Below are 13,676 nucleotides of genomic sequence, written 5' to 3' on the forward strand. Positions count from 1 at the left end.
TAAAGGAAAAAGAAACTTATATAAACTTTTTTGTACTTGTAAACTTTCATGAATTCGTAATATCTAGTATGACCAAGTTAAGTATGTCAACAACTTTTATTTCATGCCATCTAGTATGGCCAAACTAGTATTCTAACAATTATCTATGAAGGAGGGCAAGTGAGAGTTTTATATACAATATTACGCATGGATTATGAGCTAAGAAGCTTTGTGATTCCAGTGATTAACTCCAGGCGAGGGCGTGGCCAGCTTTGATTGGCAGCTTGAATTCTTGTAGCTTCCAACTCTGGAGAAGAAGAATCCAAGGCTGATGCCCTAATGGAACTATTATTAATTATTTTATTATTCTTTATAAAAAAATAGAGACACTAAAATAGTCTATATTAATTTTTTTTTAATTTTAATCTTTGTAGAATTCAAACTCAAATGATCATTTAAATAAAATTTCTTAAAAATTATCTATCTCTAATTACCCACATCAGTTTGTACAAAATAAATTTATATAAGAGTTTATCGCTATATCATTATTCTAAGATTTTTCCTGACTGTTAAGAAAATTGAATTGACAACCATGGATTCCTCTATTCTTGAGTAATTAAATTCATTACAATAACGAGACCATTAATGCAAAGATTTTATTCCAAGTTCCCATAACCGATAAGAGATTTTAATTCGCGTCAAAATATATATTCAAACTCAATCAATTAGATTTTTTATCAGGTCACAGATTTAACATCTTCATGATAAAAATCTCATACATGATCGATGAATCACATAATGTTCTTATACTAATTTAATATAAAGGTACATATGTAATATATCATTTGGAGCGTGGAATTAATTTAATAGATAAATATTATTAGAATATTGCCAGTATTATGCGGAATCTTTATATATAATAAAATACAGGAAGTGCAAGAACTAAAAATAATAATATCCACTCGGTTAATTATGATTTCTTAATTTTGTCTCTAGCTAATTCCAAAGCTTAATTTGACTACTCTTTTGTGTTTACATCGAGCTAGCTAAGCCTGGCCTCTTTTTATATATCAAGAGCCACAATATTTTCAAAAAGATACCATATATAAGTATATATAGTAGTATATACTAATTAAAACAATACGCGTTACACACTAAAATCAAACATAATTAAAAAATAATAATCCAAAAGCTTCCAGCTATGGTCACCACACATATTTTTCTTGTGTCCAGTTCTTTTTTTTTTTTTCCTTTGTGCAAAAGTTAAAAATATTTACTCAATTCTCTGATCACTCTGCCTCATCGGAGCTTGAAATCCCATCGGAACTTCATAGCGGTGACATTTGGCCACCGGATACTCAACACCAATTTATATTGTTCACATGAGAAATTGCTGAACTTGCCTTTATAGCTAGTGAACATAATTCCTGAAGAGTTAGTGTTGCTTGAGATTTTGATAGTGGCATGAGAAAGTAAATTTGACCCACTTGAAGTTCTTCATCTTCTGGCAGCCGTGGCACTTGAGAGCCGATGAACATTGATTCTGAGCTACAAAGGAAGCAATTCGGATTCTGAGAAAGAATGTCTATGGCTTTGATCGGTTGCTTGAATTCTTGTAGCCTTCCATCTAAGTGAATTATATTTGCTGTGGCTGGCCAATAATTTAGATAATCAATATCGGCACCATTGTTTTTGTACTGTGGAGCTGTACAATTGCCCATTTTTGTGCATCAATGTGTTTTTGTATTTGTAATTTTGAGATATTGAGAGAACTTGATCAGAATGATGAATTGTGTGTATGTTGAAGAGGATTGTGATATATAAAAGGAGAAAAAAAGCAATCAACGGATTATTTTATTAGAAGATGGAAAGATTGACTTCCCAACAGTGGTTTCCAATGTAAGCTCATGTAGTATAGATTTTTTTTTTTTTTTAAAGCACTCTGTAGATCATAAATTTACGTGTGTAAACAAGATTTTCAACGTACATATGCAACAATAATGCGGCGGCTAAGCAAACTAATTAAAGATATGCAAAAGATTTCGTATAAAAGTATCACGAATGCAAATTTTTTAACTTCCTTGATTATATTCCCCTACATACCGTTTAATATAAATTATGACAATTTGATTAATTTATTGATCAATAATGGTCATAATCATAACAAATATCTTGCCCATCAAGTGGATCAAAAATTTGTTCCATCTGGGTAGCTAATTGAGGTCATCCGAGACAGAGAGTCATTAATGTTAACAGGATCAACCAGATTGACAGACATTTGAAAGATATTGAAACCTAATAATTTCTGTTGTATGCATGACTGCTCCTGTTTGTTCACTTGCGATTAGGGTTGGTAATGGAATGGGATGGGATGTGATTTATCAATTTCAGTCTCATCCCATATATATAAATGCGATGAAAAAATGTCTCAATTTTGTCTTTATATTTTTTTTGAGATAAAAATATGTTTCAATCTCGTCCCAAAAGATATGGAATCCTGTGTGATTCTATCTTAATTGAAAAAATTTTCATTCTTAATCGATAATGAGATGGGATGAGATAAAATTTGTCAATCTCACTCCTGTCCCGCATATGTAATTGGAATAAAAAATATCACATTTCTATCTTTAAATTTTTTTATAAGATAAAAATATATTTCAATCCCGTCCCAAAATTGCCATTACTACTTGCGACGTTGCTCATTTTGAATCTAATACTTCACAAATGTCACATGTGGATCCAGTTGTAAGACATTAGAGTTGCCATTTTTTTTAATTAACTGCCAGCTGCATGCCTCATTTGAAGCAAATCGAGAATTAATTTATGAGTAATGCAGCATGTAAGATGTAACTCTAGTACACTATTTATTCAAATTTATCTGACATCTTTCACATTTTTGAAAGAAAATAAATAAACATTAAAAAATTAAAATAACATAAAAATAATTACTCTCACTTTTCTCAAATGTGGAAAATTAATATTTTAAAATATCAATAAAATTCCAACAACTTACATAATATATTTCTAACGAACTGTCCATTGTCTAATAATTTATGAGTGGTTTATAAGAGAAAAAAAAAAGCATACATGTCCAAATATTATTAATGGACACACAGTAAATTAGATAATATCGTTTGTCCGTCGCAAATAAGTTTTTTTTTTTTTAATTAATGTTTTGTTTCTGGGAAGCAACCAGGTCAAAAAGAAAAAAAGAGGAATAATAATGATAACAAACTATTCGCATACTTTTTTTTGGGAGGGGAAAATCTATTTACATAGACTAATTTGACGCGACGTTTCTCATTTCATTTTCCTTTTTTGAGATGAGCAGACGGTCATACCTGCGAGTGATTAATTATTGCTACAGGTGGCAAAATATGATTGGTGTGTATGCAATATCTATAGTTGTTTTAGTTTCTTTATGAATTATTCATCCTGATTCACAGCTTGCTATCAGCACGAGAAGCTCTAACGGAGGAAATTTCTTAGTTCTTTTATATGCATATTTTATCCTGTTATTTAATGTAATTGAATCCTTAACATCATAGAATAAAAATAATTGTTTGTGTTAATATTTAATAATACTGTAATAATAAGGCTACATATTGAGTGAATTATATAATTAATCACTGGAGTTTGGATTATGCTAAAGATGCATATCATTTGGATTTTGAAATTTAATAAATATACATAGAATAAGAATTTTGCCCATTTTGAATAGTTATATGTGATCATGAAGCGCAAATATAAAAAAAAAATGAAGAACAAAAAAAAAAAGAAAAGCCTCACTATCTATTATCATCCTTATTTCCAAAACCTTTGACAACCCTGTTGTGTATACATAGTGCGAACACAAGGCTAGCTAACTCTTAGAATTTAATTAAGCTTAAGTCGGCTTTTTTCGCTATTTTCTTACCTACAATTTCAAAAGATACTTTATAAAGTATAATTAATAACAACATATATGGACAGCACACGTTTCTCTGTGGTCCATTTCAACCGTTTTGCCAAACCTAAAAGTCAATACTCAATTCGCCGATCATTCTGCCTCGCCGGAGCCTGAAATTCTATCGGAACTTCACAGAAGCCGTTACTTGTGGCCGCCGGATACTTTAAACCATTCTTGCCGGTCGCATGAGAAATTGCTGAACTTGCCTTTATAGCTAGTGAACATAACTCCTGAAGCGTTAATGTTGCTTGCAACTTTGATAGCGGCATGAGAAAGTAAATTTGACCCACTTGAAGTTCTTCATCTTCCGGCAAAGGGGGCACTTGGGAGCCGATGAACATTGATTCTGAGCTACAAATAAAGCAATTTGGATTCTCAAAAAGAATTCTTTTGGCTTTGGTGGGTTGCTTGAATTCTTGCATCCTTCCATCTAAGTGAATAATTTTTGCTGTGGCTGGCCAATTTAGATAATTGACACCATTGTTTTTGTATTGAGGAGCTGCACAATTGCCCATTCTTTTATTTTTGTACTAATGTGTTGTCTATTTGTAGTTTTGAGAGAAAGAGACTGAAAGAATTTGATTAGAATGGTAGGTTATGGCTTTGTTATAGAAGAAACTAGAGAGAATGGTGACATATATATATAAGCAGAAAAAAGCAAAAGCAAAAAAGTTCTTTGTCTAAGGATAACTTTTTGAAGTGAATGAGATTGACTTTCCAACAGTAATTTCTAAATTAAATCCCTAGCAGAATAATATTTTTTTTAGCACTTTCTATTTTAGTTTTTTGTTATTTTTGTACAAGAATTTTCAACACCTAGCAGCATATGGGTGGCCAGCGGCCGGCTAAGGAAACTAAAGATATAAATATATGATATATGCATGCACAAGAATTATATAATAATATATTCTTTAATTCATTAAGATCTAATTGAGATCAATGTGGATCACAAATTTGTTCTAGGTGGTGATTACAGAGTCATCAGTGGGGCATATTAGTTACCCAACAGGATCAACCAGAAATTCTAACATTTGAAGAATATGGAATCTAAAATATCTGTTTGTGTGGCTTATTTTCGTTTGTTCACACACGCTATTCAATTTGTAATCACTACTTCATTAAGTGTTTAGCTGCAGCTTCAAGATCTTATATTTATTTTTGGGAGAATGCCTGTTTGATTTTTTTTTATAGATATCATATTTATCACTTATATCCATACTAAATTTTTATTTACTTATTTCATCTCTCTCATTAAGTGATAATGAAAATAATTATAAAAATTAGGACAAAACAATCATTCAAGATGAGATATTTTATTAAAATTATAAATTAAAATTTGACACAAGTCATTGAGGTTGGCAAAAAAATGAAAAATGTTAATGCTCTTTAGATAATTACATAAGACTAGTCTTTTTCATCTTCACTTTAATTTTGACACCAAACTGCTTAGAAATGTCATAAAATCCTTTGAAGAAGGTGGAATAATAAATGAACAAAAAGCCGCTCTAGTGGTTCTACCCGCCTCGACTCTAGATTAGTCGGGACTCAATGTGGTCTTCGAATACTATATGATTTAATACACAAAAAAAGGAACAAAAAATGTGAACTTTATATGTTATTTATTAAAGGGAGAGATAAAGCAGATAATTAAATATTTAATAAGATTATAAATAATAAATATGATATTTATCAGGAATAAAACATACATTCTCACTGTATTTTTCAACGGACATGCCTAATCTGAGGTAGCGTTTACTTTTTGGATTGGAGTGGGAATCTTAGGATTGAGAGTGTGGAGTGGGAGTGGGAGTAAGTTGTTTACTTACACTGAAATGGAAGCATCGAATAGAGATCAGAATTCAATTTATGTGTTTATTTTGTCTTGGATTTGGAGTAAATAGTTTCAAATTATAATTTTATCCTTATTTAAAGAATTATAGTTTTTAATTACAAAGTTAATAAAAAACATATTTAATGAATAAACATTTATTTTATTATATTTGAAAATTTATAATAATTATTAATATTCTTAATTATGAACATCATAAAATTTTATTAATTTTAATTTTAATTATATAAATTAAAAATTATTGATAAGGGCAATATAAATAAAATATTTTTACTATTAACATAGTATGAAATTAATATTTCTTAGAATAAACTATTTATTAGTATTAATTATTAATATTAAATAAATATAACACTAATATTTTAAAATAAATATAATAATATTATATTTTCAAATAAAGATGGTTTATAGTAATATTATTAATTCTCTATTAATATAATAATATTATTTTAAAGTAATTTAGACTTAGAATCAAACCAAATTATTATTTAGTTAAATATAATATTATTATTTAAATAAATATAATATTATTTAAATATTTATTAAATATAATTATAGTAAATTTAATAAAAAGAGGGTAAATATAAAATGAAACATTATTTTATTTTATTTAATATAATTATATTAAATTTATTATATAAACTAATAATATAATATTATTTAGCACAAAATTAATATTTTCATAGAATAAACTATTTATTATTATTAATTATTAAATCAAATCAATATAGTACTATTATTTTAAAAATAAATATAATAATATTATTCAAATAAATATAATACTATTTATTTTATTTTATTAAATATAAAATATTAAATTAAGTTAAATTAAATTAAAAAATGTAGAAAATAGAGAGGTGGGAGTGGATTTCCACTCCCAATCCCCATGACCCATGGGAGTCCCACTCCTACTCCCCACTCTAAAAATGAATGGGGCCCACGGAGTGAAATTCTTAATTCGGAGTTAATTTGTTGAAATAAATACTAGAGTTGGAGGAATCCACACTCCTCATTTCTACTCTAAAAAGTAAACACAGCCTGAATGAAATGGAGAATTAATTTATATAAAGCATGTCATGCTCATGGGACTCATAACTCCCAACTTTGTGGCAATGAAACCGGAGAAAAAATTAATATCCAACAGAGTGACACATGTATAATGTTAAAATTACAATAATGTTAAAATTACAAAAACTTAACGAATCTCTACGCATTTAATTAATATTATTTCAAGTAATTATCGAAAATGGAGGAAAAAAGAATTCACTGGGCAAAAGGATGGAAATTTCTCACACGCGTTGCGTAGCCGTGGCCTTATATTATTGTTTTGTTGCGGCCTCGCTGGGAAAGCATCGAGGTGAATACAGGGAACTTAAGTAATTAAAAATTTGCAGCTTCTTGTGAATGATCGTATCTTTCACATTTATTTTTCTTTGGTGGGAAGACTCTTAACAAGACCTGCGTTTTGATCAATTATTGCTAGTGCTACCGGAGCTTTCATTCCTTTTCTTCTTTTTAAACTTTTTCATATCATTGGTAACAAAATCACTTTCACTGTGTTTAACGCATGCGAGTGGTCGATGGGCCAATCGGCCAAAGCCAATTTAACTTTGATGGAAAATACCGGTCAAAAGCTGGACTAAGACTTTACCCCTAGCTATGGGATTTTCCATTTAAGGGTATATTCATTTGTTCTTGTTGGGGAACAAAAAGGGGAAACAAAAAGCATAATCCATTATTGATAAAGATAATTAAGGTTCAATGCAAACAACCCTCCCCAAGAGCATATAATAAAATATATTAAAGGTACCAGTCATTAAATAATTAAATGATTTTCTATCATGTGCATATTTGTTTAAAAAGACAGTTATACAAATACTAGATATGTTAAATTTAATTACACGTATTATAAAATATATTAGTTGGTTGTATAATTGCTTCCAATATACTAAATACTTAAAAGTATCTTAAATATCTAATAATTCTCATGTGTGAATACATAAATGTAAATTTCGTATAGATTCACGACATAATTTATGGTGTAATAATGAATTTGTGCGAAATTCATATTTTTACATCCGCATATATATATATATATATATATATATAGAGAGAGAGAGAGAGAGAGAGAGAGAGAGAGAGAGAGAGAGAGAGAGAGAGAGTGATCTAATCCAAGGGTCCCAGATTGCATCACTGCCCGAGAAACCTGGTGGCTTCCTTTTTTTTTCTTTGTGCTGTGGCTAGACATGGCGGTGCCCATCATGAACAGCCATTGGTGGCATTTAGATTTAAATCCAGAGGCCGCTAGCATTTGTCCCGGATACTATTCCAATCTGGGACTCTCAAATTAGAACACACACGCACATATGCATGTATATATACATTCCTCCCCACTCCTAAAAAACAATATTTGACATCTTATTGAATGTCTCATTCTAATTCAGATTCCATATAATGGGATTATATTTTTCTTTTAATTTCATTTTAAACTTACCTTTTCCTTAAGGAAGTATATAACGTAAAAAAAATTCAATTCAAATTTATTAAATAATAATAAATCATTTCTACTAACGATTTAGAATATAATAGCTATAACTACTCATTCTATTAAATTAGAATACGATTATATATTAAATTTATATTATTGCATCCATCTAAACCTTATTATTTAAGAATGACAAAAATCTCAATGGGTTTGCCAATGCACTTTATTGAATTTGAATTCCTATTAGTCAATCATTGTTCAGTCAATCACTTCTCGTCTTGGCGTCAAGCTTTAATATTCCACGATTTACACGGCATTCAACTTTTCACTTTTTTTTTGCTTTTCCAGCTTCGTACCCTTTTTTTTTTCCATTGCATAAAGGAAATTACAAATGCTCTTTCCTTTATAAAAGAGAATGAATGACACCGCGCGCCGCGGTGTATACAGTAAAAAGAATTTTATAAATATAATGTTAGGACCAAACTAATTTTATTAATAGGCGGACATTATAATTTAATAGAGATATAGTTATAAAAATTTATTATTTTGACTTAGTAATCTTTAATTTGTAAGTGATATAAAAGTAAAATATGCACTATATTAATAATTAATTAATTAAGCATGTAGGGATGGTAAAAATCTCCACGGAAACGGGTATCCTCAGGGATTTTCCCCATTCGAGGAGGGTATAAGGATAATTTCATACTCAATTTCTTATTCGGGGAAGGGACGGAGAAATTTTTTTACCCAATTTCTTATTCGAGGAGGGGACGGGGATGAGGTGGAATCCCCATCCCCTACCCATTTCCCCATTTTAATTTTTAATTTTAATTTTATTTTTTAAAATTACTAGTAAATAAATAATAAAATTTGAATTATAAAATTATAAATATTGGTAAAAATAAAAAATATCAAAATATTTATATTATTAAACTTTTAGGCCTAATTAACTAATTAAAGTCCTAAATTTTTATTTAAAACATTAAAAAAACTGGGTAAATTCTATTAGCCCAAAAAATTTGTTTTTATTTTAATATTCATTAAATGTTTTAAACTTAAATATATTTATTTATTTATTTTTAGATGTTATAATTGCCCACATCGAATCACAATTTTAATATCTAATTTAATTTAATCTAATCTAATCTAATATTTGCTCTTAATTGCTCCGACTTAACTATTGTGCTGTAAATGGATTAGTCCACATTTATTAAGTGCCCACGCCACCATTGAAAAAGTTAATTTTGAATCTAAATTCGATTTTATTTGTAATGATTTTGTATTTGACTATTAATTTATTCACGATAGTTTGTAAAAGAAGTTTGTATCTCTTCCATGCTGCGTTACTTACTAATTTAATGTATGTGACTTGTAATGGATATTAATGTAAGATATATTTCAAACTTTACTTCTATTTTTAATATGATTAACTCAAAATCGAAAACAAAAAATGTATTAGTTATTCGAGGATCGGGGACCCTTGGGGATCCCCTGTTATTATTCGAGGAGGGGATGATGATTCTCTCAAGTAATTCTGACGGGGACGATGAGGGGATGGGGACATACGCAAAATATCGGGGATGGGTACGGGGAGATTGGTCCCCTCCCCTGCCCTCCCCATTGCCATCTCTAGAAGCATGTCAAATCTCATGTATAGGCATTGACAAAAGAGATATACATAGTTTAAAAAAAAACTAATAAATGCATTTATATGGTATTGAGAATACACAAAATCAAATTAAAAGTTTAAACGATTGCATTCTCTTTAATCTTTTTCTATTAACGTAAATTCTATAAATATTATACGATGATTTGATAACAAATCTTAAGAATGAATCTTTGTCCCAACTAGCTTTATAAAAATACTTTATTTCATCTTAATCATTTAATGCAACATAGCATATAAATTTTATAATACATAGATAATTATTAATATGTGAAGGCAAAGTCTTTAAGATGGGGATGTGGACGAATTTTAACTTATTATAATATGGAGTTTATTCTTATTTATAACTAGCGCAAATTGGGACCATTATATTTTATGAGCGTGTAGAGGTTATTCTTATATTGAGTGTCACTATAGATCTCTCTCTCTCTCTCTCTTATATATAGTATAATTCTCAGGTATAGGCACCCTAATTTTTTTTTTAAATAGGGATATATTGTTAAGCAATACGGCTTATTAGAGTTAGTACAATGTAACCATGTGATTTAATAGTATTAAAAATTAACTCTATTAAATCGCTCAAGTTAACATGTCCGCTAAAAAAAAATGAGGGCACTCGCACTAGAAAAAGACTATATACATATACGGTAGTAATTGCATCACAGACCCGGAATCCACTAAGGGATGTTGGATTTCGTTGGTGGCTTTCTTTTTATTTTTTTGGTCGACCGCATGTGGACCTCACCTTGTGCAGCCACCAGCCTAGACACTATTCCAATCTGGGAGTCTCGAATTGGAATAGTTCCCCTCTATATATATATATATATGCTTCTTCCATTCTTGATCAAAATCAATTTTGTGTAACAGCAATTAACTAATTTAAACCTAATCATTAAACTCATATACGACCTAATCAAGACCAGCTTTAGAGTATTTGGAGCCCTAAGTGAATTTTTTATATAAGGCTTCTTTTTATTCTACAGTTTCAATACTTAAAAAAAGGCATAAAATCAATTCCATATTTAATTCTTGAATTTCAACAATAATAAAAAAATCCTAAAAAATTTTAAAAATCAAACAAACAAAAAAAGTTAAGAATACATGCATCATAGTAATACAAGTTTTAAAATTAAGCAATGTATTGATACCCTATATATTGGTTGATAAAAATATAAAAATTTAATGTAATTAATAAAATGGACACGTCAAAATTATGATATCAATTTTTTTACGACACATCAATTTGTAAAAGAATTTATATCTCTATCATTAATTTTATCACTCATGATCATCATTTTTTTCCTCAAAAATAACGTTTAACTTTGTAGTAAACCTACCTCTTCCACCACGCCCCTTTCGATTTAGCGTTGATCCTCCACTACCGTCGCCACCACCGCCAACTACTATCTTCGGACTGCTCGAACCCAAAACCCTAGTACTAAAATCCAACCAAAAATCATCTTTTTTCACCACACAACCGCAACACTTTCCCCGGCCACCTCTCATCTTATTCAAAGCCAAACTTGCTTTCACTGCCAAAGAAACCATCTTCTCACCTCTAAGAGGACTCTTCAACCAACTCACCGGCAAGGCAAAGTATAGTCGGCCCGGTTGAAGCATTTCATCGCCATTAATACCCGAAAGAAAGGTATCGAAATCCATATCATCCATGTTGCATACAAAACTCATCGGGTTTTTCTCTAGTACTTGTGAGACCCTAACTGGGTATGCAAATTCTTGAAGCCTGCCATCGTGGAGTATCACCTTTGCCGTGGCTACATTAGTTGATTCACATGAGTTACAAATACCCATATATAAATTGTTCTTAATTTAATTATTCCACAAGCTTGTGAAGAGTGAGGAGATACTCGAGGGAGGAAGAAGACATATATATATATATATATACACACATACAAGTTTCTTTGTCTTAGGGTTTATTTAATTAATAAAATTAATTAGTTATTGGTTTATATTCCTTCAATTGGTCATATTGGAAAAAACAAAAATACATTATTCCTTCCACAACGTGCTTTTAATTAAACATTTTAAGCAAGTATTTATGTGCTGCCGTTTCTTTGGGGATGCTCGTGATTCGTCTTCATTTCCAGAATTGATTGTTTCCAATCTAATGGCTAGTTACGTTCCACACAAGAAACATACATATAAGACCACGAATATTTAATTAATATTTATCGTTTTGATAATGCAGAAGGTGATTATTAAACGCTTAAGGCTAAAATTTTTGGTCTGTATATGTACTGGAGAAACTAATTAATTATTAGTACAAATCGAATATCGTATATTTGTTGTTCAAAGGAACCAATTTAAAATGAAGGTAACGTATAACTTTGGTGAAAAACCATTCAAAATGACACGGGAAATTCCACAATTTCTTTAATTAATTATAAAACTACTCGTCGAATTTCTCCATTGGGTGGGATAATGCTTCTCAACCACTTTCAGAAGATAGGCCTTTGAAAGAGTAGTAATTTTCTTAATTGAACAGTGTATATCAAATTTCTTTCTTTTTTTCTTTTTTTTTTTTGTCTTAACCATGATTACAATCAAGAGGTTTTGAGTCTCTGTGTGTGCAGTATATCCAGTTTTAAAATAATATATTTTAAGAAAGCGTTTTTTTTAAAAAAAAAATTGGATTTCAGTTAATGATACAAAGCATTGACCTAGACTTACAAGAATTTATGATGAATCTACCACTCAAAAAAAAAAAAAAATATATATATATATATATAATTTTTTCTGCACTCAGCGAAAAATTCCATGACTGCGGCAATCAATAGTTTCAAAGTCGTGACTCACAAGAGGATGATACTTTAATGAAAAAATTAATTTTTATTCGTCAAGTGGTAACAATCAGTGAAAGGAACTGGGAATTTTAATTTTATTAATAATGGTTACAAGTCACAATTCACGCGGTGCTAAAAGGTTAATTATTTCTCCATCACTTTTTGACAAAGCTGTTGCACTTTAATTTTGTTTTATTTTATTTGAGGTATCCTTCTGATTTATTTTTTTTGAATAAGATCATCGGATAACTTGAGTTGATTGCTTGTGGACTAAGTACTAAATTAATTAATTATGTTCGGATACATATATCGTTGCGTCAAAGTCATTTCGTTGTTCATTTTTTAGTAGTTATTGTCTAAAATAAATATTACATAAATTTAAAAAAATAATGCATAATATGATAATATGATTGATAACTTAAATTATTGTATTGTTTACGAAATTTAACAGTTGAAAACGGAGCAAAGCTTGTCCAGCATATTTGGTGTTTCCTGAATTCAGAAAACAAAAAATGAAATTTGCAAAAAAAAAAAACTGAATGCTCCGTAGTTATCACATTTGCAACATTGGAATAAAGAATAGTAGTTAATGCCCACCATCTACGTAGTAATTTTCTCTTAATAGTTACAATCTATAGATATTTAAAAAATTTGTAAAATGTTTTTTAGACAAAACATTATGAAAAGAATTGTTTTATTGTTTTAACTGCAAGATTAAAAAGGACCTAAGATTTTGAACCGGGAGAAGGGTTGGATCATAGATTTAAGTAAAAATAAATAAGGGAAAATGACAGCTACACCTCTATAATTTGAATAAATAGTCATAGAGACCTTCAAATTTTCAATAAAGGACAGCAAAACCCCTTCCATTACATTTTATGGTTAATTTGGATGGGGAAAAAGATATTTAAGTACTTTTACTTTGTATTAACTCGCAATTTTAA

At 29.5% G+C, this 13,676-nt stretch overlaps 2 protein-coding genes across 4 annotated transcripts in view; one reads left to right on the forward strand and one right to left on the reverse strand.

Annotated features, from left to right (window-relative positions):
• Positions 1-13,676, forward strand: part of LOC127898670 (non-symbiotic hemoglobin 1-like) — a 55,050-nt gene that overhangs the window by 35,879 nt on the left and 5,495 nt on the right. The window lies entirely within an intron of this gene.
• Positions 11,159-11,831, reverse strand: LOC112498383 (uncharacterized). Its single transcript, XM_052432032.1, has one exon. It carries the CDS (start codon positions 11,738-11,740, stop codon positions 11,207-11,209), a length of 534 nt encoding a protein of 177 aa, XP_052287992.1. The 5' UTR covers positions 11,741-11,831; the 3' UTR covers positions 11,159-11,206.

This window comes from Citrus sinensis, chromosome 8 (genome assembly GCF_022201045.2).
Source record: "Citrus sinensis cultivar Valencia sweet orange chromosome 8, DVS_A1.0, whole genome shotgun sequence".
NCBI classification, from domain to species: domain Eukaryota; kingdom Viridiplantae; phylum Streptophyta; class Magnoliopsida; order Sapindales; family Rutaceae; genus Citrus; species Citrus sinensis.

Excerpts from the sequence above, each read along its gene's own strand:
- LOC112498383 (XM_052432032.1), bottom strand. The coding sequence starts at position 11,740 with ATGGGTATTTGTAACTCATGTGAATCAACTAATGTAGCCACGGCAAAG.